This window comes from Emys orbicularis, chromosome 7 (genome assembly GCF_028017835.1).
Source record: "Emys orbicularis isolate rEmyOrb1 chromosome 7, rEmyOrb1.hap1, whole genome shotgun sequence".
Taxonomy (NCBI): domain Eukaryota; kingdom Metazoa; phylum Chordata; order Testudines; family Emydidae; genus Emys; species Emys orbicularis.
In genome coordinates, this window is record NC_088689.1 from 106,956,990 (window position 1) to 106,978,193 (window position 21,204).

General features: G+C 41.7%; 1 protein-coding gene across 1 annotated transcript in view; it reads left to right on the forward strand.

The window, feature by feature from the left end:
* SLMAP (sarcolemma associated protein) overlaps positions 1–20,815 on the forward strand; it is a 166,437-nt gene extending 145,622 nt beyond the window's left edge. The window contains exons 19-23 of the mRNA XM_065407127.1: positions 1,888–2,208; positions 4,807–4,924; positions 10,948–11,119; positions 14,535–14,669; positions 20,543–20,815. Of these exons, the coding sequence (XP_065263199.1) occupies positions 1,888–2,208; positions 4,807–4,924; positions 10,948–11,119; positions 14,535–14,669; positions 20,543–20,632 (836 nt within the window). The 3' untranslated portion in view covers positions 20,633–20,815. The remainder of the gene's footprint in view (positions 1–1,887; positions 2,209–4,806; positions 4,925–10,947; positions 11,120–14,534; positions 14,670–20,542) is intronic.
* The last annotated feature ends 389 nt before the right edge of the window (positions 20,816–21,204 follow it).

Genomic DNA, 21,204 nt, shown 5'->3' on the forward strand with positions numbered 1-21,204 from the left:
CCAGCCCAAAACAGATAAAGCAAAATGGAATCCAATGCTTACATCACTCTTGCATTCACACTTGTGGATCTGGAAGCAACCATCACCAAACTAAGGAAGAACAACTTCTATGAGAAGAAAAATAGCTACAGCAAATGAGTTTACAGGTGATAATTTCAGTAATATACCACTCACACTGAAAAGTGTATAGAGTACTGCATATGCCTTCCAGCAAAAATATGTAGGCCTTTCCCAGGATAATGTCCTCCTGCAGAAAAATCTGAGGAATAATCTGATTTAAGCTGGCTGCTCTGTTAACAATCTAGCCGAAAACTGTCTCCAACCAAACAAAGCAGTAGCAAAAGCGGGAAATCTGATTCTGGAGGAGGAGAAATCTCAAGGATCCTTCAAGTTGTTTCTTTACTATTATTTTGTAGAGTGGGGAAGGTTTGCCACTGGCAAAAAATAAGCCACAGAGCCTGTCCACAAACCTGGCAGACCCACACTGAGGCCCTGTGTCTCTGCTCTAACTCTTTTCTTCTGCTATCTTCCTAGCTCCTTGCCGGTTATGCTTTACAGTGAACTCTCTGGTTTCACTGTCCCCAAGGACTCCTGGAAGATGTTCTAGTATATTTTCTAGGAGATCTGTATGGGGTTAGGAGAGTGGACAGTGGTCAGACTCATCACACCTCTGTCCCACCACTCTTCCTTGACCCGCATCTGTGATGTCCAGAGAAGAGTGGGGGATGGGAAGGGGTAGTGCCACAGAAGCAGCTGAATCCCTACCTCCACAAGAGTAGTTCTCCCTCCATCCATGGATAGGAAGAGTAGGGAGACTGTAAGGGCCCATGAAATTAGTCATTGTACAATTAAAGGATTCAGATCAGATGAGGTAATGGTTTTTGTGTGTTGCCTAAATAAGAAAAGGTGTCATGGAAACTTCGTTTGATAGCTCTCCAAATTACACCCAATGTTTCAGAAACCTTTCTAACACTGCCTGGCAGCTATTGTTACAATGAAGATTACCCTACAACATGACCATATTTTTCAAATGCTAATAGCTTTCTGAAAAAATATTCTCTGGATATGAATCTTCCCATATTTGACCCCAGCCCAAAGGATTCCGAGACCTTTTTATTCATTAATAACTGAGACTGCACTAAAATTCAAAATTTTTCAAGAAAAAATATTCCATACTGAAGGAATATTTATTGGTCCTTTGCCAGGTTTGATGGGGGAATAAAAATTAAAAAGTTTTTTATGCTAAATTTATCAAAAAGGTTTTCATGGAAAACCAGAGAGAGATCCCAGAATAGCCAATAGCCTGGTGGTCGGGGCATTCACTTGGGATATAGAAGACCCAGGTTTGAGTCCCTACTTCACTGAATATTTTTACAGAGTGTAACAGCTCCAACGGGAGAGATTGGGAGAGACCAACCCTAAATAACAAATAGCCTGATGGTTAGGGATGTAGACAATGGCAGACCAGGGACTTGAACCTGGATCTCACAGGTGAGTACCCTAGCCACTGGGATATTGGCTATTCTGGTGTTGGAGCGGGGGTATTTCTGACTCATTCTTACTTAGACCAGAAAATCCATCCTGGACCGGAGAAACCATTCCCATCCAAAATTTAATCCCAACTATGAAGTTAAATCTGGAACTGAGGTGCTAGAGGTGTTACTATTAATCTACTTAGAATATAGTGCTAACAGAGATAAATCGCCACTTGTACTTTTTTAAGAGTATAATATTTGCTAATGTAACTATTTGAATCACGTTTTTGTTTTTTAATTCCATTGAGTTTCAGTTGGTTAAGGAAGGAGTTTTTTCCCTTTAGGTTTTCTTCAAATGTAATAAATATAGCTTAGAAAAATCTATACTGTACATGTATACATTCCTTTCTAGCCCAGCTGCATAGGTTGCAGGAAGATATTGAGAATCTTCGTGAGGAAAAGGAGAATGAAATTTCAAGCACTCGAGATGAATTGCTAAGTGCTCAAGATGAGATTCTGCTACTTCAACAAGGGGCAGAAAAAGCTGCATCAGAACGAGACACTGATATTGCTGCTTTGCAAGAAGAGCTGCAGGAGGTGCGGGCTGAACTTGAACGCTGGCGGAAAGAAGCCTCAGAATACGAAAAAGAAATTGTCAATCTTCAAGACAGTTTCCAGCTGCGATGTCAGCAGTGTGAGGATCAGCAGAGAGAGGAAGCTACTCGTTTACAAGGTAAGAAAGTCATGGCTCATCCTGATGGGAACTGTCACAATCACTTTGAGATGTCTGAATGGCAGATATTTAGAATTAAATTACTCAGGCCATTATTATTCTGTATTTTCTTTACTATCAAAATCCATAGTGTAAACAAACAAATCTGAAATTTAACTAGAAACTTTGCATGAATACACTACAGAATAATTCTACACTGCTTTCTGTCACTTAAATAGCAGTTTAAATTTTGTCTAATTATTCCTATAAGATATTAGTTATAAACTTAGCTATGCTTTTAATTGAAATAACAGTATAGTGGCACTAGCTGAAAAGCATGGCAAACTCCACATATTATAGGAATATACATTACCACAGGAGTTGCAAAGTACTCAGCAAACCTCTGTAGCTGTAATCTTCTAGACATTTGGCTAAGAGGCCTGGAGGATCCACTGGCTTCCAGTTCACTTCTGCTGCCAGTTCAAGGAATCGATCCTTTCAGTGCAGTCTATCAAGACTATTGCATTCATATTCGGCAATACAGGTTGCAAACCATGATCATGTGAGAGCAGGCAACAAGGCGTTTCTCAGAGGAGGGAATCCAGCTAGGGAACAAATTCCCAGGAGAGAGAAAACTAATGTGGAGTCTGGCACCTTTAGGGCATACTTCAAGATCTACCTCTTTCACAAAAGCTTTTCCAAGTAACCAGAGTGACACAACTACTTCTCCCAACCAATCTCTCTCACTACAAGACGATCTTCCTTTGATCAAAGAAAAAGTAAGAGAGCCAGAGACACCAGAAGTTCTCTAGGGATCTTGTTGTGCCAATCTGCTAACCTGCGAGGTGCTCAGCTACTACAATGATGGGCACCAATACAAAAACAATATAGATGATGAATGGAACTGCACCTTACAGAACTACACTCCAATAGCATCTTCCAGTGTCAACCCAAATTCTGGTGTTTATCATGAACCTATGTTAGAGGAAAGAGTGATACAAACTTCCCATACTGACATCTGTATCCTGAGCTCCTTGAAATTCTTAATGTAGATTACAATATACAATAAGAGCAATATAAATTATACTTGTACTGAAATTTCTTCAGTGGTGTGTAGATGGAAGTTGGTACATACACAAGATTTAGAACTCTGCGTTAATTACTCTTTGTGAAGGCCTCTGAGGTATGTCTACACTGCAATTAAAAACCTGTGACTGGCCCATGCCAGTTGACTCAGGCTCGAGCTGCGAGGTTGTTTATTCGCAGTGTAGATGTCCAGGCCTGGGCTGCAATTCAACAGCTCCGCAGCCCAAGTCAGCTGGCATGGGCCAGCCATGGGTGTCTAATTGCAGTATAGACTTACCCTGAGAGAGCTTTGCCTAATCCAGTCTCTTGTCACTGCATCCCCAAGACTTTCTCTACTAGTTGCACTGGTTGCTGATTTTCACAGATTTGATTTCAAGTTTCCAGTGTTTGCTTTGAATGCTGTGTTACGTGGCTGTAGGACATGTATGGCATCTAGTAACTTCTGATTCTCCTGAACTCTACTAGTGCTAATAATTTTGTAGTTAGATGTCAGTGGCTGGAAAAGCAGATGCTTCAAATGAACTTTTCCATAACTTTTTCAGTTTTCAAATTCTAGTAATAGACCTCTAAAGACTTTTTTTAATTTATTTATTTACAAGAAATAGCCACTATTTCTTAGTGCTGCTAAATGGCAGTTCTGCAGAAAAGGACCTGGGGATTACAATGGACAAGAAGCTGGATATGAGTCAACAGTGTGCCCTTGTTACCAAGAAGACTAACGGCCTATTGGGCTGCATTAGTAGGAGCCTTGCCAGCAGATCGAGGGAAGTGACTATTCCCCTCTATTCGGCACTGGTCAGGTCACATCTGGAGTATTGCATCCAGTTTTGGGCCCCCCACTACAGAAAGGATGTGAACAAATTGAAGAGAGTCCAGTGGAGAGCAACAAAAATTATTAGGGGGCTGGGGCACATGATTTATGAGGAGAGGCTGAGGGAACTGGGCTTATTTAGTCTGCAGAAGAGAAGAGAGAAGGAGGATTTGATAGCAGCCTTCAACTAGCTGAAGGGGGGTTCCAGAGAGGATGGAGCTAGGCTGTTCTCAGTAGTGACAGATGACAGAACAAGGAGCAGTGGTCTCAAGTTGCAGAGGGGGAGGTCTAGGTTGGATATTAGGAAAAAGTATTTCACTAGGAGGGTGGTGAAGCACTGGAATGGGTTACCTAGGGAGGTGATGGAATCTCCATCCTTGAAGGTTTTAAGGCCCGGCTTGACAAAGCCCTGGCAGGGATGATTTAGTTGGGGTTGGTTCTGCTTTGAGCAGGGGATTGGACTAGATGACCTCCTGAGGTCTCTTCCAACCCTAATCTTCTGTGATTCTAATCTAAGTGTTTAAGTGTCTTAAACTATTAATGTTGCCTTATAATTTGATATATACTAGTTCTGTGCTACAAAATTTATATAACATAATAATCAACTTGACAAGTTACAGTTTTTACAAATCCTCTCAGATTTTTCCTTGTTACTTTTTGAAGGCACATGAAACATTATTGCTTTGACTGTTTTACTCAGAGTAACTTTACATTGTTTACAGGTGAACTTGAAAAGTTGAGAAAGGAGTGGAGTGATCTAGAAGCTGAATGCCTCTCCTTAAAGAATGAGAATACTTTGCTTGCATCTGAACTTCAGCGACAAGAGAAGGAGCTTCATAGGTAAGAGCTACTGACTCTAAAGGTTACAAATGGCCTTAGGTTTCTATAACAGCTAAAAAGGACTTTAAAAATTAGGGGCCAATTATGTTTTTTGTTTTGTTTTTTAAATAGCTTGTACACAAGAGAACTGGAATGTATCTTATGCATTTTATTAACTTTTGATTTACAGTTAGTTTTGATTAAAGAACAATTCACATTTACAATTAGTTACATTTAGTGCTCTATTTTTTTAAATATTTGTATATTACTAATGAACATAAAATATGCTTCAGATGACACATCTTATTTTAAATTAAATTTTGCCTCTTTAATAGGGACTTGGGAATATGCATTCTAACATTGGTTAAACTTAGTAAAAGTTGTCTTCCTTTACTGCCCAAAAGAAAAAAATATGTATAAAAACTTGGATTAGAAAATGCTTAACATTTGGAGCTTGCAAATAACATTGAAATAGGATTGCAGGATCCTCTATTCTGTCACATCACTAATGTTCATGGTTAAGGCTACGATTTTGTCACAGAGGTCGCGGAAGTCACGGAATCCATGATTTCCAAAGACCTCCATGATTTCAGTCCCATCAGCTGGGAGCTGCAAAGTCCCGCCGCCTCCCACAGTGGCAGAGAGCTGCGAAGTACCCCCACCACCTGAGGCAGCAGGCCCCAAAGCTCCCAGCCACAGCAGGCAGGGGGGGTACCCGGCAGCTCCTGGCTGCTGTGGGGGACGGGGACTCCCCCAGCCGCCATGGGGGGGGACAGGCAGGCCCCCACAGCTCCCCACTCCGGTGGCGACAGGGGGATTCCTGCAGCTCCCTGCCACTGGGGAGAGGGCAGGGGGATCCCGGAGCTCTGAGCCCCCACGGGTGGTGAGGGCCCCAGGACTCCCAGCCACCCCACTGTCCCTTCCCATTTTATCATGGATATTTTTAGTAAAAGTCAGGGACAGGTCACGGGCTTCTGTGAATTTTTCTTTATTGCCTGTGACCTGTCTGTGACTTTTACTAAGAATATCCATGACAAAATCTTAGCCTTAGTCATGGTAGACTTCACTGAAGTGATAGTGTGTTGTAAGATGTATTTCATTTACAGTGTTATGGCAATTAATAAAGATAAATCTCCCATTCTTACAACAAGTACATACTTCACAGGTATCTTGTGTGTGTGTGTGTGTGACAGGATTATTCAGAATGTTTTGATCTTGTAGTTCCTTCATTCTTGAGTCATTTTACCTTACTGCTAAAGAATGCCTAAAACATCCAGCTTACACAGTAGTAGTTCGTCCATTTTATCCCCTCTTCCTCCATTATCCCTTTTGTCTTCACTTTTGGAATCTTGTGTCTTGATAATTCATCTAGAATACAGTACTGGGACAATAACCTGTTTTTCTTCAAGTAGTATCCACATCGGTGCTCCGCTTCAGGTGCCCATGCACCTCTTGAGTCCTTGATCGGAGATGGTCCATTAGCAGTGTCCGTTTGACCAGCCTATGAGCATTATGCTTCCTCGTGCTGGACACCAAGGCTATCTAGGGGTGTGTGGGAGAACTATCTTCAGTTCCTTCTCAACCACCTTGGCTTGAGACAGAGCCTTAGCATGTCCACTTTGAGCATGTCTCAGCTGTTCTATTTTTCTAGAGTTGTTTAAGATTAGTTAGTTGTTAGTAATAGTTATAGTTAAAGAAAAGCAGTAAGAGGATTGTTTTACTTCTCTCTTTCTCCTCTGAGAGACTTAAGAGGGAGATCAAACTCAGATTGCTGATGATAGAGTGCTCCCTTTGACCAGCTTTTGAGTCGGGTCAGGAGACTCCTCCCCCACCCATAAATCTGCTCTGAACAGATCCGGTGTCCCTTAAACCTCGGCGCAGGCTTCCCCTAAGAAGTGGAAGACTTTGGAGGCTTGAGGGAAGCCTTCCAAAAAAGAGAAATGTGGACTCTCATCTTAAGGAACCAGCTCCAAAAAAACCCCATGTCCCTTGTGACATCTACAGCCTTCAAATCTTAGACCTCTCGACTCTATACCATTCAGTCGAAGGACTCCTCCCTCAAAACCGGTGGGGCTGGAAAGTCCTGGAGCTCAAAGGAGAGGCACATCCTTGGTACCCTCTACAAGGGATGAGGAGGGCAAGCATGAGCACTCTGGACTGGCACCATCAAGCACAGCCCTGCCGTTGGCACCAATGCTCTTGGTACCAAGCAAGCAGCAGCGCCAAGGCATCATTGGCATCTACATTGGTACGCCCACCATCAAGTGTGATGTGATATTGTCCTCGGCTACTGCATTACTACTGAACCCCTACTCAATACCACAAAAGTTCAGATACACAATGGACCTGTCTGTAACGAAGGAACCAGAGTCCCTGTTTCTCATGGGTATTGAGCACCTCTCGGTACCAAGACCCTGATCTCTGGACCACCATCCTCCAGTAACGCATAACTTTCCACCATTTTCTGCTGGTGCCCCTCCATTGGATAATAGTGAGGAGGATGAAGGAGACTTCCAGGAGGTCTCTTCTGTTTCTGTTCAGGGTTCTTCAACATATTCCTTCAGGAATCCATTCTTTGACAGTCACAGGGAAGATTGCACTCATCATTAAGGGTGGTGGAACCAACCCTGAATGCCACCCCACACCTGTGTGGGACGCCCCAAGTGACCGGACTGGGACCCCTGAGCTGCTTATCAGCAGCAATTCACCAGACTACTGGTACCATCTCATAGGGTACTAGAGCTGTACAGCCCACTCCTCCCCAAACAGCGCTCCCCACCCCCCGCCACACACAGGAGGAGACATTTGAGGAGCAGAAGGCTAGGGCAGATAGAGGCCACCCCTCAAATACCTATTTTATCCTTGTTATGCCTCTACCACCATCCCTGGCCGACCATTTTCGGCAATTTCAAGATCTCGTAAAGGGGGTTGTGGATGCTCTTCAAATGGAATTTGAAGAAGTCAAGGACTCACAGCAGAAACTGTTGGATATCCTGCAGTCAGCAACATCCTCCAGGGTGATAGTACCCATTAACGAGGTGCTGTGAGATCCAGCCAACACTGTGCGATGGACACCTGCCACTGTTCACAATTGGGACGAAGAGCCCACTTCAATGCCCTCATGACTCAGGGCAGTGGACAATTCAGAAAACCAGTCTCCAGATCAGTCTTGGCTCTGAGGAGCACTGCTTTCATTTCATACTCCGCATTAGGGACATATCAATCAGGTGTGACAGACCCAGACCAGTGGGGTACAGGAGTCTGGTAGAGGGCAAATATACTGGTCACTGGGTGAGTAGTTTTCTGTTCCCTGAGTGACCAGAGAAGGGGCTGCACTAGAGTAATCAGGAACTTGCTAGAACCAGTTAAGGCAGGCAGGCTAATTAGGACACCTGGAGCCAATTAAGAAGAAGCTGCTAGAATCAATTAAGGCAGGCTAATCAAGGCACCTGGGTTTTAAAAGGAGCTCACTTCAGTTTGTGGTGCGAGTGTGAGGAGCTGGGAGCAAGAGGCGCAAGGAGCTGAGAGTGAGAGGGTGTGCTGCTGGAGAACTGAGGAGCACAAGCGTTATCAGACACCAGGAGGAAGGTCCTGTGATGAGAATAAGGAAGGTGTTTGGAGGAGGCCATGGGGAAGTAGCCCAGGGAGTTGTAGCTGTCATGCAGCTGTTACAGGAGGCACTATAGACAGCTGCAGTCCACAGGGACCTGGGCTGGAACCCGGAGTAGAGGGCGGGCCTGGGTTCCCCCCAAACCTCCCAATTGACCTGGACTGTGGGTTCTTCCAGAGGGGAAGGTCTCTGGACTGTTCCCCAACCCACATGGTGAATCTCTGCGGCAAGAAAATCCGCCAATAAGCGCAGGACCCACCAAGATAGAGGAGGAACTTTGTCACACAGGGTCATGACTGACAACTTATCCTGCATGTTTTATGTCAACAAGCAGTGAGGAGAAAGATCCGTCTCCTTGTTCATTAAAGCCATGAAATTATGGAACTGGTGTATAGCTCATCAAATCCAAATTTCAGCAGTCCACCCTCCCAGGTATCCAGAACACCACAGCCATGTCCTCAGCAGATTCTTCTCACAGGACTATGAATGGCAGTTAGACTCTCAAGAGTTCTCCACAGCATATTGAAAAGATGGAGACTTGCCAAAGGTGGATCTCTTCACCATCTGCAGGAACAAGAGATGCCCTTTTTTTCTACTTGAGAGGGGAGAAGCCTTTCTTCTGTCTTGGAAGAAAGGTCTGCATTTTCCCCAACACTGCTGCTACTAAGGGTGATGAACAAAATCAGACAGGACCAGAGTTACCCTTATAGTGCCAGTCAGGTCGAGACAAGTTTGGTACCCTTACCAGCTCCACCTTTGTGTCTAACCATCTAATTCAAGCTCAACCACTTCTCATGTCCTCTCGTAGGATGTGGGTCATGTGCTTCACACCATTGTAGGAGTTCTGCACCTCAGAGCGTGATTCCTTGATGGTTCCTGGAGTTAGAATCCTCTTGCTTTACGGAAGTACAACAGGTGTTACTGACTAGTAGAAAGAGGTCAACCCAAACTACTTACCTGCAGAAATAGAAGAGATTTTTCCATTGGTGGTGGTGGTGCTGCCTCCTGCCTGAATTTGTGCCACTTTGTCATTCTGTATTACCTGTTGAATCTGAAGAAAGTTAGTCTGATTAAGGCCCATTTGGCTGCAATATCAGCCTTTCATCGTCCGGTAGAAGAATTCTCCATTTTTTGCTCACCTGGCATCATCTAGGTTTATTGAGAGTTTGGGGAATCTCTACCCCAGATTAAAGTCCCCACATAACCTAGAACCTAAATTTGGTCCTTAGTTACCTTGAGACCTCCATTTGAATCTATGGGAACCTGTTCTATGCTCCATTTAACTATGAAGATGGCCTTTTTAGTAGCCATCATGTTGACCTGCAGGATTGGGGAGATGGGAGCAGTTATTGCACAAAGTGAGTAACCTCTTCTTCTTTTAGACTTGAATTTTTACCATGTACCTACCCTTTTATATTTATGTTCTCAGTGCCATAAGTTCTAGTTGTAGTTACCAATGGAAGTTCCCTGCAGTGGAGCATTCCAAAAAAGGATGAGTCATTGTTTTAGGCAAACTGAAGCCAAATCTTATACATGAATCTCCCTTCATTCTACTTCTGCTCCCATTTTCTCTAACTCCTGACATTTTCCCTCTTCTCTCCTGCCCCACGTTTCTACTGTATCCAGTCTGACACCACCACACCTCCCCATTACAGTTTCCCATATAACAATATCTAGTCCTGTGATATATTCCCAGCAACCCTCTGCTGCCAGTCCAGGCCACTAGTGGTATATTCTCACTGAGGATGTGCACCAGTCTTTTTCCCCACAATATCTTACTTCATCCTGACTAGGTAAAAATATAGCACAGTCCAATTTTCTAAAAGTAGTTGCAGTGGTCTGTGCACATAAATATGTGATCACTTTTGCACTTGTATTTCTTCACATAAAATGTTCATGCTCAAATGTGGGGACGCAGATGATCTCTGTTTCTATTTAAAAAAAAAAAAAAAAGCCGATGGTTTCTAAAAGAGTGGTTCATATTTCTATTGCTTATATTTTATAGGCACAAATTACAATTGCTTAACTTAAATACTTAGTATTTAATTATTAATTTACAGATTTTTACATTAATAAAGTACAAAACTTTATGAAATAACTAGATTTTCATGAAGACCATTATATTTTCTATTTTAGAATATTCAAAATATTTAATTGTTACTGATAAGCTAGAATGAACTAAATTGAAGTAGATATATGTACATTATGCATACTGTAACTATCTCATTGAGATGCAATGTTCTTGTGAGTTAGTTTCTACTCAAAGTATTTGTAATTATTTTCTGTGTATAAATAGATATTCCAAAAAATATTAATCCTTGGCCAAAATTTCTTTGTAAAAGTTTGTAAAGTTCTTAGGGATAAAAAGTTCTTTATAAATCATGTAAATGTTTTATTTTAAAATGTGAAGTATGAATTGAATATTGTTTTGCAGTTCTCAGAAACAGAGTTTAGCGCTAACCAGTGATCTAAGTGTTCTTGAAATGACCCGAAAGCAACTTGAAAATCAAGTGGGATCTTTGAAGGAACAACATCAACGCGATGCAGCTAGTCTAAAAACTCTACTCAGTGAAGCTGAGAATCAAGCAAAGGATGTTCAGAAAGAGGTAAAAGGAAATACATTAATTCCTGTTATGATTTGATCCTATGACCAGCAACTGATATTTATGCTAGCTAGATGGAAATGCAGTGAAAATAGCTATGACCTCAAAACTTCTGAAAATTGTTATTAATATAAGTGGTTCTCTGTGAGTGGGACTTGATGCACAAATGAGGAAATTTGTGAACCTAAAAGGGAAGCTCAAGTAAGTTGTGTGTGTGTTTGGAAACTTTCTAAATATTTGCTTTTGCAGGCAAAGTGCACTGGTTTTTATGCTGTTCATGGGCAGCTTTCACTTATGACTACCATTGAGATGGCAGATAGGCAGTCATATTCTTGACCACAGCATTAAATTCTCAGTAACCTGTATAAATAGGTATTAACTGTTCTGAGACAATGCCTGTACTATATTAGACACACCCATTTTTCCTAAGCATTAGGAATTCACATCCTCTGCAAAGTTGAGTGTCCTTCCTATTTAATAGAGCCTCGCTTGGATCCTCAGGACTTTTGAAGGTGATTAAGAAGTGCATATGATAAAGTTAGAACCCTTCAGATGAGGCTGGTGAAGCACATACTCTATGGGGAAAAAAAGCTGCAATAGTTAGTTCCTTTCCTCATGAACACAATTAGAGAAGCTTTATCCAGCCTCTGGTGGATTTTTCATTATCCTTTTTGTAATCCTTTTCCTTGCTTGGTCATAAATTAATCACTATGACGTTATATACCATTTTCATATTTCAGAAAAAATGTAAATTAATGTTGTTAACATATAACTTTATAACTATAGAAGTTCTATATCCATAAAGGAGCAGCTACTTTTAGCTCAAATGGTAGAGACCTCTGCTTTAATGCTTAAAGCAATGCTTTCTAGCCCCCCTAATGATCTGTTGTGAGGGTTGCCTTGTAGCCTGTAAAATAATTTGAATACCTATAGACCTTGAATGATAGGGACAAGCTTCCCTTGACAAAGGAATGTTTGACACATTGTCTAAGCACTTTTAATCACACTGTTAAACAACAGAATACCAATTGAAATGTTTTCAATATTTTTGGATGTTTTTCTACATTTTCAAATATATTGATTTCAATTACAACACAGAATATAAAGTGTACAGTGCTCACTTTATATTATTTTTTATTACAAATATTTGCACTGTAAAAATGATAAACAAAAAATAGTATTTTTCAGTTCACCTTATACAAGTATTGTAGTGCTGTCTCTTTATCGTGAAAGTGAAACTTACAAATGTAGATTTTTGTTGTTGTTACATAACTGCACTCAAAAACAAAAGAGCCTACAAGTCCACTTAGTCCTACTTCTTGTGCAGCCAATCGCTCAGACAAACAAATTTGTTTACATTTGTGGGAGATAATGCTGCCTGCTTATTATTTACAATGTCACCAGAAAGGGAGAACAGGCGTTCGCATGGCACTTTTGTAGCCGGCATTGCAAGTTATTTACATTCCAGATATGCTAAACATTCGTATGCCCCTTCATGCTTCGGCCACCATTCCAGAGGACATGCTTCCATACTGATGATGCTCATTTAAAAAAAATGCATTAATTAAATTTGTGACTGAACTCCTTGGGGGGAGAATTACATGTCGCCTGCTCTGTTTTGCCCACATTCTGCCATATATTTCATGCTATAGCAGTCTTGGATGATGACCCAGCACATGTTGTTCATTTTAAGAACACTTTCACTGCAGATTTGACAAAACACAAAGATGGTACAAATGTGAGATTTCTAAAGATAGCTATAGCACTCGACCCAAGGTTTAAGAATCTGAAGTGTCTTCCAAAATCTGAGAGGGATGAGGTGTGGAACATGCTTTCAGAAGGGTTAAAAGAGCAACACTCAGATGCAGAAACTATAGAAGCCGAACCACCAAAAAAGAATATCAACCTTCTGCTGGTGGCATCTGACTCAGATGATGAAAATGAACATGCATAAGTTCGCACTGCTTTGGATCTTTATCAAGCAGAACCAGTTATTGGAATGAACACATGTCCTCTGGAATGATGGTTGAAGCATGAAGGGACATACGAATCTTTAGTAAATCTGGCACATAAATATCTTGCAACGCTGGCTACAACAGTGCCATGCGAACACCTGTTCTTACTTTCAGGTGACATTGTAAACAAGAAGCGGGCAGCATAATCACACAATTAATTGTGATTAATTTTTTTAATCGCTTGACAGCCCTAATTATTGTCCCTCTTGATTAAGGAGGGATACTGTAAGCACATTGTGTTTGGTGTGGCACATAAGTTGAAGATGTTCAGGCGCTGCTGTCAATGTAGTTGACCACCAGCACACTGTAGTTTCACATGACACACCATGGTGAATTCACCCCACTTTAGAAGTGCATAATTCCCCCCCTCCCCGTCCCCCACTTATGAAAATATTTTTGTTTGTCTGTGTTAATAAATGATAAACTCCAGAATTAGTGGACTATCTCAGAATATCCTAGGCAACTAAAATCATTCTAATGAAGAATCACTGCTGATTATATCATAAAGCAGTGTCTGATCTGGTTAGCAAATAGATGGGAAACCTACAAAGGAAAACTGAGTGTTCTAGGAAGTAGATTGAGTTATTTAGTAGGAGAAATACTTCTTTTGAGTCTGTTCTGAACTAATGCCCTGGTATGTCCATAGGGAGCATACTGTGGTTGGATGTGCTATCTTTTGAATGAAATGTAAAAGAGTTACTGAAGTTGTCATTAAAGTTTGCATATCATTTTATATTAATGTTAGGGGAGTGTAGCTTCAGTTTCTAGGCTAAATTTAGATTTGTAGTGTTATATTCTGCCTTCTTAAATTACCCAAGCAGTTTCATTTGCATAATGGTGGTCCTTACTTACTTTTTTAAAACGTAGTGCAGTGGTGTAGACTGGTAGTTGCTGCCTTCTATCCAAGAAGAAGGCTGCATTCCTAGTGGTAGGTGAAGTAATTTGTGAATATAGCATATGTCATTAGTAAAGATGTTGGTATCATGCAAGATAAGGCACTATATAAATAAGACTTTGTTCTCCTTTAGTTATACCTGCAGTAGGATGTTATGAGTCTCTTTGCTATCAAAAAGCAAAGGCATACATGCAACTAGTTCTAAGCCTTCAACACAAGGGGGAGAAATTGTAGTAAAAAGAAAACTTAGAAGACTGTTTCAGTAAGAATGGGAAAAGGTTCTTTGTTGTTGTTTTTCTTTGGGATACAAGATGGTTTTAATTATCATCCAAACAGATCTCTCATCTGCTGTTTTTATATGGAACTGCTAGTTCTGACCAAATTATCTTGAAACGTGATTGATAAGGAAGGTTTTGTTTCTGAAGCTTCACTGACTTACCTTAACAGAACTTAACATCTAATATCCAATTTAAGATGAGTCTGTAGATTGTTTTTTCTTTGCCTTTAGTATGAAAAGACACAAACTGTACTCTCAGAGCTGAAGTTGAAGTTTGAGATGACTGAGCAGGAAAAGCAATCAATCACAGATGAGCTCAAACAATGTAAAGACAACCTGAAGCTGCTACAAGAAAAAGGAAACAATGTAAGTCTGTACAAATTATGTTGGGCCTCTGTGATGGCAAGTCTGTTGATTGTGACAACATCTGAGTGTTACATGGTAAAGACCAGATTTTCAAAAGGGAAGTGTACAAAAATCCACCTGCAATTGCATACCTAATGTGTGCTGCACTACTGTCTTTGTACATGCAAGTAACCATTTAGATTCCTGTGTATTTGCATGCACAAATATGCAGATTGAATACACAATTGCAGTAATTGTGCACATAAATTAGGTTCATAACTGCATATACTGTTTTACACATGTCCCTGTGCTTCTGCTCTCTTTAAAAATCTGGACTAATGACTAGCAAACAGAGCCAGGTAAAACGTTTTCACTTCACACAAAAATGCAAAAAATCCTCTCTGAAAATCTTCTGTACAGAAGTCAAAAGACCTGGACACAAACAATTTTATTAAAAATAACAGGAAAAACAGATCTTTCCCAGGATATTTTCCTTCTGTGTGGTGGTCTGTTCAGTAAATGTTATCCTCTGACTGTCTCCTGGTCTTGCCTCTTAAGGACAAAGGGCCCTGATGGGCTAGTGCTACACACATTGAGAACAGTGTTCCCTCTAATTTTTCCCACCCATGTGCTGAATGAATTTTGTTATGTGCACCAATATGGAGGTGGTGTGTGACACATCACCTTCATATTGGTGCACATAATAAAATTCATGTGGTGGGGGGTGGGGCTGAGGGGTTTGGAGTGTGGGAGGGGACTCAGGGCTGGGGTAGAGGGTTGGGGTGCAGGGGTGTGAGGGCTCCGGCTGGGGGTGTCAGATCTGGGGTGGGGCCAGGGATGAGGGGCTCAGGGCTGGGGCAGAGGGTTGCGGTGCAGGGGGTGAGGGCTCCGGGTGGGGGTACGGGCTCAGGGGTGGAGCCGGGGATGAGGGGCTCAGGGCTGGGGTAGAGGTTTGGGGTGCAGGGGGTGAGAGCTCCGGCTGGGGCTGCAGGCTCAGGGGTGGGGCCAGGGATGAGGGGCTCAGGGCTGGGGCAGAAAGTTGGGGTGCAGGGGTGTGAGGGCTCCAGCTGGGGGTGTGGGCTCTGGGGTGCAGGAGGGTGCTCAGGGGCTATGGCAGGGAGAGAGGACTCCCCACAGCAACACCTGGGCTCCAGGGGTTGGGCACCTCTCCCCGCTGCAGCAGCTCTGGGACTGCGGCTGCAGGATAGGCGCAGGTCTGGGCTGGGGGAGAGCTGCCACGGCTGGGTCCGGGCAGGGGGAGGGCTGGCCACAGCCAGCCCCATGCCGCTCCAGCCATGCGCCACTCCAGCCACGCTGCCCCAATGGGTCTGGGCTGCTCCAGCTGTGCCTGGCGCGGGCCCTGGCCACCCTGCCCCGCCCCAACCACGGCTGGGCCCGATTCGGCCATGCCACCCCAGCAGGTCCTGGCGCGGCAGGTTGGGCTCCGGGCTATGTGGCGGGGGAGGGGCATCCCTCCTCCGGCTGCGGCAGGTCCCCAGGTGGGTTCCTTGAGTGCCTGCGCGGCACTAAATAGGCCGCTGCTGAGCCGCGCAGCTTACTGGGAACTTAGGTTGGGAAGTATAGCTCAAATGCACTACGCTTTCCAGCCTGAGTAACTGGAATGATCTTTTCTGTAGTAATTAATTTTAAATATATCACAGGATTGAGTGTACTGCCAGAGACAGCTTTTGGTGCCTACAAAGCACAGCGTCCTTGAATGCCACCCACGCTGTTAGAGCCAGTATAACTACCCCACTACCCTGTAGACCTCTTAACATGCAGCAGAATTGGGAGAAGAGGAAAGAAAAGGGGAGGCCACATTCACCGTCTTCTTGTTGCTTTATGTGCCGTTCGTGGTAATCTCACACCAGTTTCTTTCCTGCTTGGAATCCTTCTCCAAATTTTTAATGACAGACCACACTCTAGTGGTCCCTTTTGGCCTTAAGCACTATGAGTGAGAGGGAACAGGAAAAAGGGCCTGATTCAGCAGGGAATACATTAGGTATGTCTGCACTGCATTGTAAACCCAGGTCTGTGGCACCCACATTTGTGGACTAGGTGTTTCCAAGCCCATGCTTGAGCGACCACACTGCATTCAAAACTTTGGTTTACAATTGCTTGACCCTGGTCTCACAACCGTGCTAACACACCCATGTTGCACTATGCAGACCTTCTGACTTGGATCTATAGCTTGATCTGCGTCCAGACTGCAAACTGACAGAGCTAGGACCGAAGTCTCAACAGGTCTTGGGCTCAGACCCACCCCCCTGATTGGGTCCTAGAATTTGGGTCCTGAGTGCTTGCTGACCTGAGTCAGATAGATTTATGTGTGGATGGTAGGGGGGTTGGGCTCAAACCTGAGTCCGAGCCTGAGTTTATAATGCAAGGTAGACATCCCCTGAGTGGCTGGTGGTAAGTGGTAGACTCCTTACACTTAACCTTTTAAGAACCTAGACCTCAGGAAGCAAACTAAGTATGTCAATGAGAAACTAGGAGGAAGGACTGAGGGGAAACAGAGAATGGGGAGGCTGGAGGAGGTCAGAATAAGATGAGCAACAGCAAAGAGTGTATGGAGGGAGGGACTCCTAAGAGGAGCCTCAATTCAACACTCCTGGGGTGACATTTTTAAAACTTTGCAAATTTAGTTAATCTTGCTAGGTGACTCAAAAAATCCTGGAGCTTCCAAGGGGCTGGAAGTTTTTTCCAAGTACCACTAACCTCTTCTTGTGGCTGAAGCCATCATCTTTCACCTCACTCTTGGCTAAGGTTTTTTGGAAGAAAGGATGCCAACTGTGGAACTTCCTCCCTTTTGTGGCCTGCCAAAGCCTGAGTTTACAGATCTTCCATCATAATATATGGGGCGCATGTTTTTAATCAGGCGTTGGTTTGACAGGAGGACAGCAATGAGGAAACTCATTACATTTCAGGGTGGTGTGGGGAGAGAATAAAAAGGTTGTCTTGTCTTTTTGTGGGCAAGTACATTTAATGTGGTGGTTGCTTTTAATGTATGTCATGCATGTTGTATGGGTGCATGTAATGATCGCTAAAATAAAATGCAGTAGACCATTCTATGTACTATAAATGCTAGAGGAGAGAAAATTCCTTTACTCCATTTGCAAACTCATATTGGAAATCCACAGGATTTTTGTGTTCCTCTTTCTTTTGAAGGGGTGAAGAATTAATTTTAAAAAGCAATGTTATGTTCTAAATGCATAGACCTATGGAGCTACCTGTATTTTGCATGTTTGTAGTTTATTGATGATTTCCTGAGACTTTAAGTGATGGACTTATCCATGTGAATGGTTCTGAGCATGTAAAGTGCTTTGATGAATTTGAAATCTTTTGGCACTGCATTGATTATTTCTACCACCATGCTTCTTGTGGGAAGATGGCACTCGGATTTACAGCACAAATGAAAATGCCTTGATTATAATTACACATAACTTGTCTATTGGATATTGCTTTGATTAAAACAAATTTTAATTAGCATAAATTCAAGGCATGTATTGCACAGGGTAGAACATCTTCTAAATTTCATATATACTGACCTTTATTTGAAGTTATGCTTGAAATGCCTGTATTACTTTTTTTTTAAATCTGTGAGTAACTTATTCTATGAAGTCTATAAACATGAGTTCAACTCATTTAGCTGACTATATGAAATCAACATGGCTTCAGCACAAAAAAGCACTAAAAAGACATCTAGCATGATCTGAACTTACTCCTGAGTATGTGTGTGTACACACATATATAGCTAGAGAAACAGAAAAAGCAGGAGTCTTCTAAGGATAGTTTAAAAAATAAACTTAGTTACCAATTCTCATCACCTATGTCAGTCACTCCTTTGAAATTGAATTAACCAATTCATGACATAGGACAGAGGTTATCCAGCCAAAGCTCAAAATAAAGAGGTGTATTAGTGTCTATTAAAACTAATTGAACAAGTTTGTGTGCAATTAAAACAAGGTATGTGTTATGTTGATGGCCTGAAATTTGTCTAGAAATACAACATTGTCACAACGTGAGATCAAGACGTAAGTCCAACTTTCAGATTTTAGCAATTTGAGCTATCAGAAGCTGATGCCCTGGTGGAGATTTTCATCTCCCAGAGTCCCCTGATGGATATGTACTCCATCATTGTGGTACACTTCATTGCTAATGTTGAATAATGTTGCAGTCTCATAGAAGTGTCCTGACCACAGGATTTGCATTGTGATATAATTGTAGGTTATTCATAGGAAGAGAATTTTTTCTTGTGGGCAGGAGGTTGAAAATTGCTGAGTGTGAAGAAATGGATGAAGAATCTGTAGTGCTTCTTGGACCTTCTGAATATGCAGAGTCCACTGCCTAGGGATGCCTGGATGAGGTTTCATTGTGTAAAGGAAAAGCCATGCTCAGTCTCCCATCTTTTTTTTTTTTTTCCCCTTTAAAAAGGAAGACAGTAATGTGATTGACATGTCAGTCTAAGCCTCATTTTGACTGAAATCCTAAATTCTAAGTGGTGACAAAAGGCTTCCTTAGAACATTTTTCTGCTTACTTCATCTTATTTTTAAATATCCATGTTCATTTGAGTAGAGTGGTGTACTAACTTTGTATACCGAATTAGATCATGCTGTATCGTGTTAGATGTCTTTAATACATTTCGATTAAAACAAAACTCACTCTTTGACTTATTTTCCCCCATCTAAATCATCTTTACCTTATTGATTTTATAGCAAAAAATGATTTTTAATATCCCTTCCCTTCTTTAGCCTTCCATATTACAACCCGTCCCAGCCGTATTCATCGGCCTAATCCTGGCTTTCCTGTATTGGTGTTACGGCCCATTGTGGTAGAGAAAGGTACAAGCACTACTGTGTTCAGTCAATGTATGTTTGTCCCTGTCGCCTGTTTGTGCCATTTTTGTAAAATAGTGCATGGTGAACTGCTCACGGATATTTATTTACCTGAAGCAACCCCTTCATTTAATATGCCGTAGTTGTGATACTGTCAAGCTGAACAATCAACTAATCATTTAACATCTGTGTGGTTTCTTTGTGATATTTCTAACTATGAATTAATTCTAACTTAACCAGTTTTGAATGTCTCTCTTCTAACTTGGTCTCAGTTTGTCTTTAGCAAAATGGGGCAAATTTTGTGAAATACTGCAGTGACAGGACCTGAAAGAAAACGTAATTACTTAATCAAATATGGAAAATGAAGAGTTTGTCTGTTTAAATTGAAATTTGGTCCTTTATTTCTTATTTTGGATTTAGAATTTCCTCTCTGGCTTTGAATACTTTTTCACTTTTCTCACTACTGCTGTGAAGAAGGTGGAAAAAGGACAAGATGGGAATAACAAATAGGTGGTGGGTTTGCATTCTTAACTCTAAGCTTGCACTACATTTACAGTGTCTCCCAGTATGTCCTGTGTAAAATACTTGTTACCCTTGATGTAAAATAATAATAAAAATTACCTTGATAGGATCCACTTAGAACTAATATCTCAGATCTGGCTTAAACACACAGAGCAAAGAAGTTAGATGCTGTTTATTGCATAGCATAGGTCTAGCAATACTTTTGCACGAACAATATTATAAGCATCTTAATCCCTCAAAGGTTTAATAGAAGATATAATCCTAGGTGCATATTGTAACAAAGTTGGAAATACAGTACGACTAAAGAGACTCGTGGTGACATGCCATTGTGATGACTGCGTCTCTTGGAGTTCCTTGTGGTAGGCCAAATATGGTTTAACCCCTTGGTGTCAGGATTTCCCAACAGTAAGGGTTCATGGGAAACATATTAGTGATGTTTATCAACAGGTGCTCAGGACTTATCGGAACCAAGGGGTAAACTGAGTAGTGTAAACTAGAACAAATATGATACTGATTTTTTTTTTCTCTCCACACAGAGACAATGGCCTTGGATGCCTCTGATGGCAGCTTTGGTTGCTGTAACAGCTGTGGTGCTGTACCCAGGCCTAACCAGAGCTTCTCCATGAGAACTGTTGTTGAATCCATTCACCGTCCTCCCTTTAGAAGCTGGCATCATTCACATACTGGGGAAAAAGAGATTAATTATCTTCCTTTTTACCTCTTAATACAACAAAGCTCTGCGCGAGAACAGTAGTAGGGTCATTGCTTTAAACTGTATAAAATGTATCTGTCTATAAAGAGGGAATAAAATTATGACTTCATTCTACTGTGAGCAATATTTTTGCTTACAATTTCATGTAATTTTTAAATTAGTATGTTGGGATTCTAAATACTATTATGGTGGCCTAAAGTAGGCTTCTTGGTACCAAATTATTTATAATGGGTAGGTTTGTGGATATTTTACTTTAGAATCTGATTGCCAGATTTAAAAGAAAAACACATTTCTGATTTGGATACCCATGCCAAATAACCTTACGGATACTTGGAAACAGAGGCAGTATGCTCAGTGCCTTTCAGTTTGAAATATTTGTTTACATTAATGTACCATTTTTACTTGCTGCAAGTCACTGAGCTAGTGGGAACAAGACTTAAAATAACTTCTCTTTCCAGGCCTTTTGAAGGAAACAAATATTTTGCT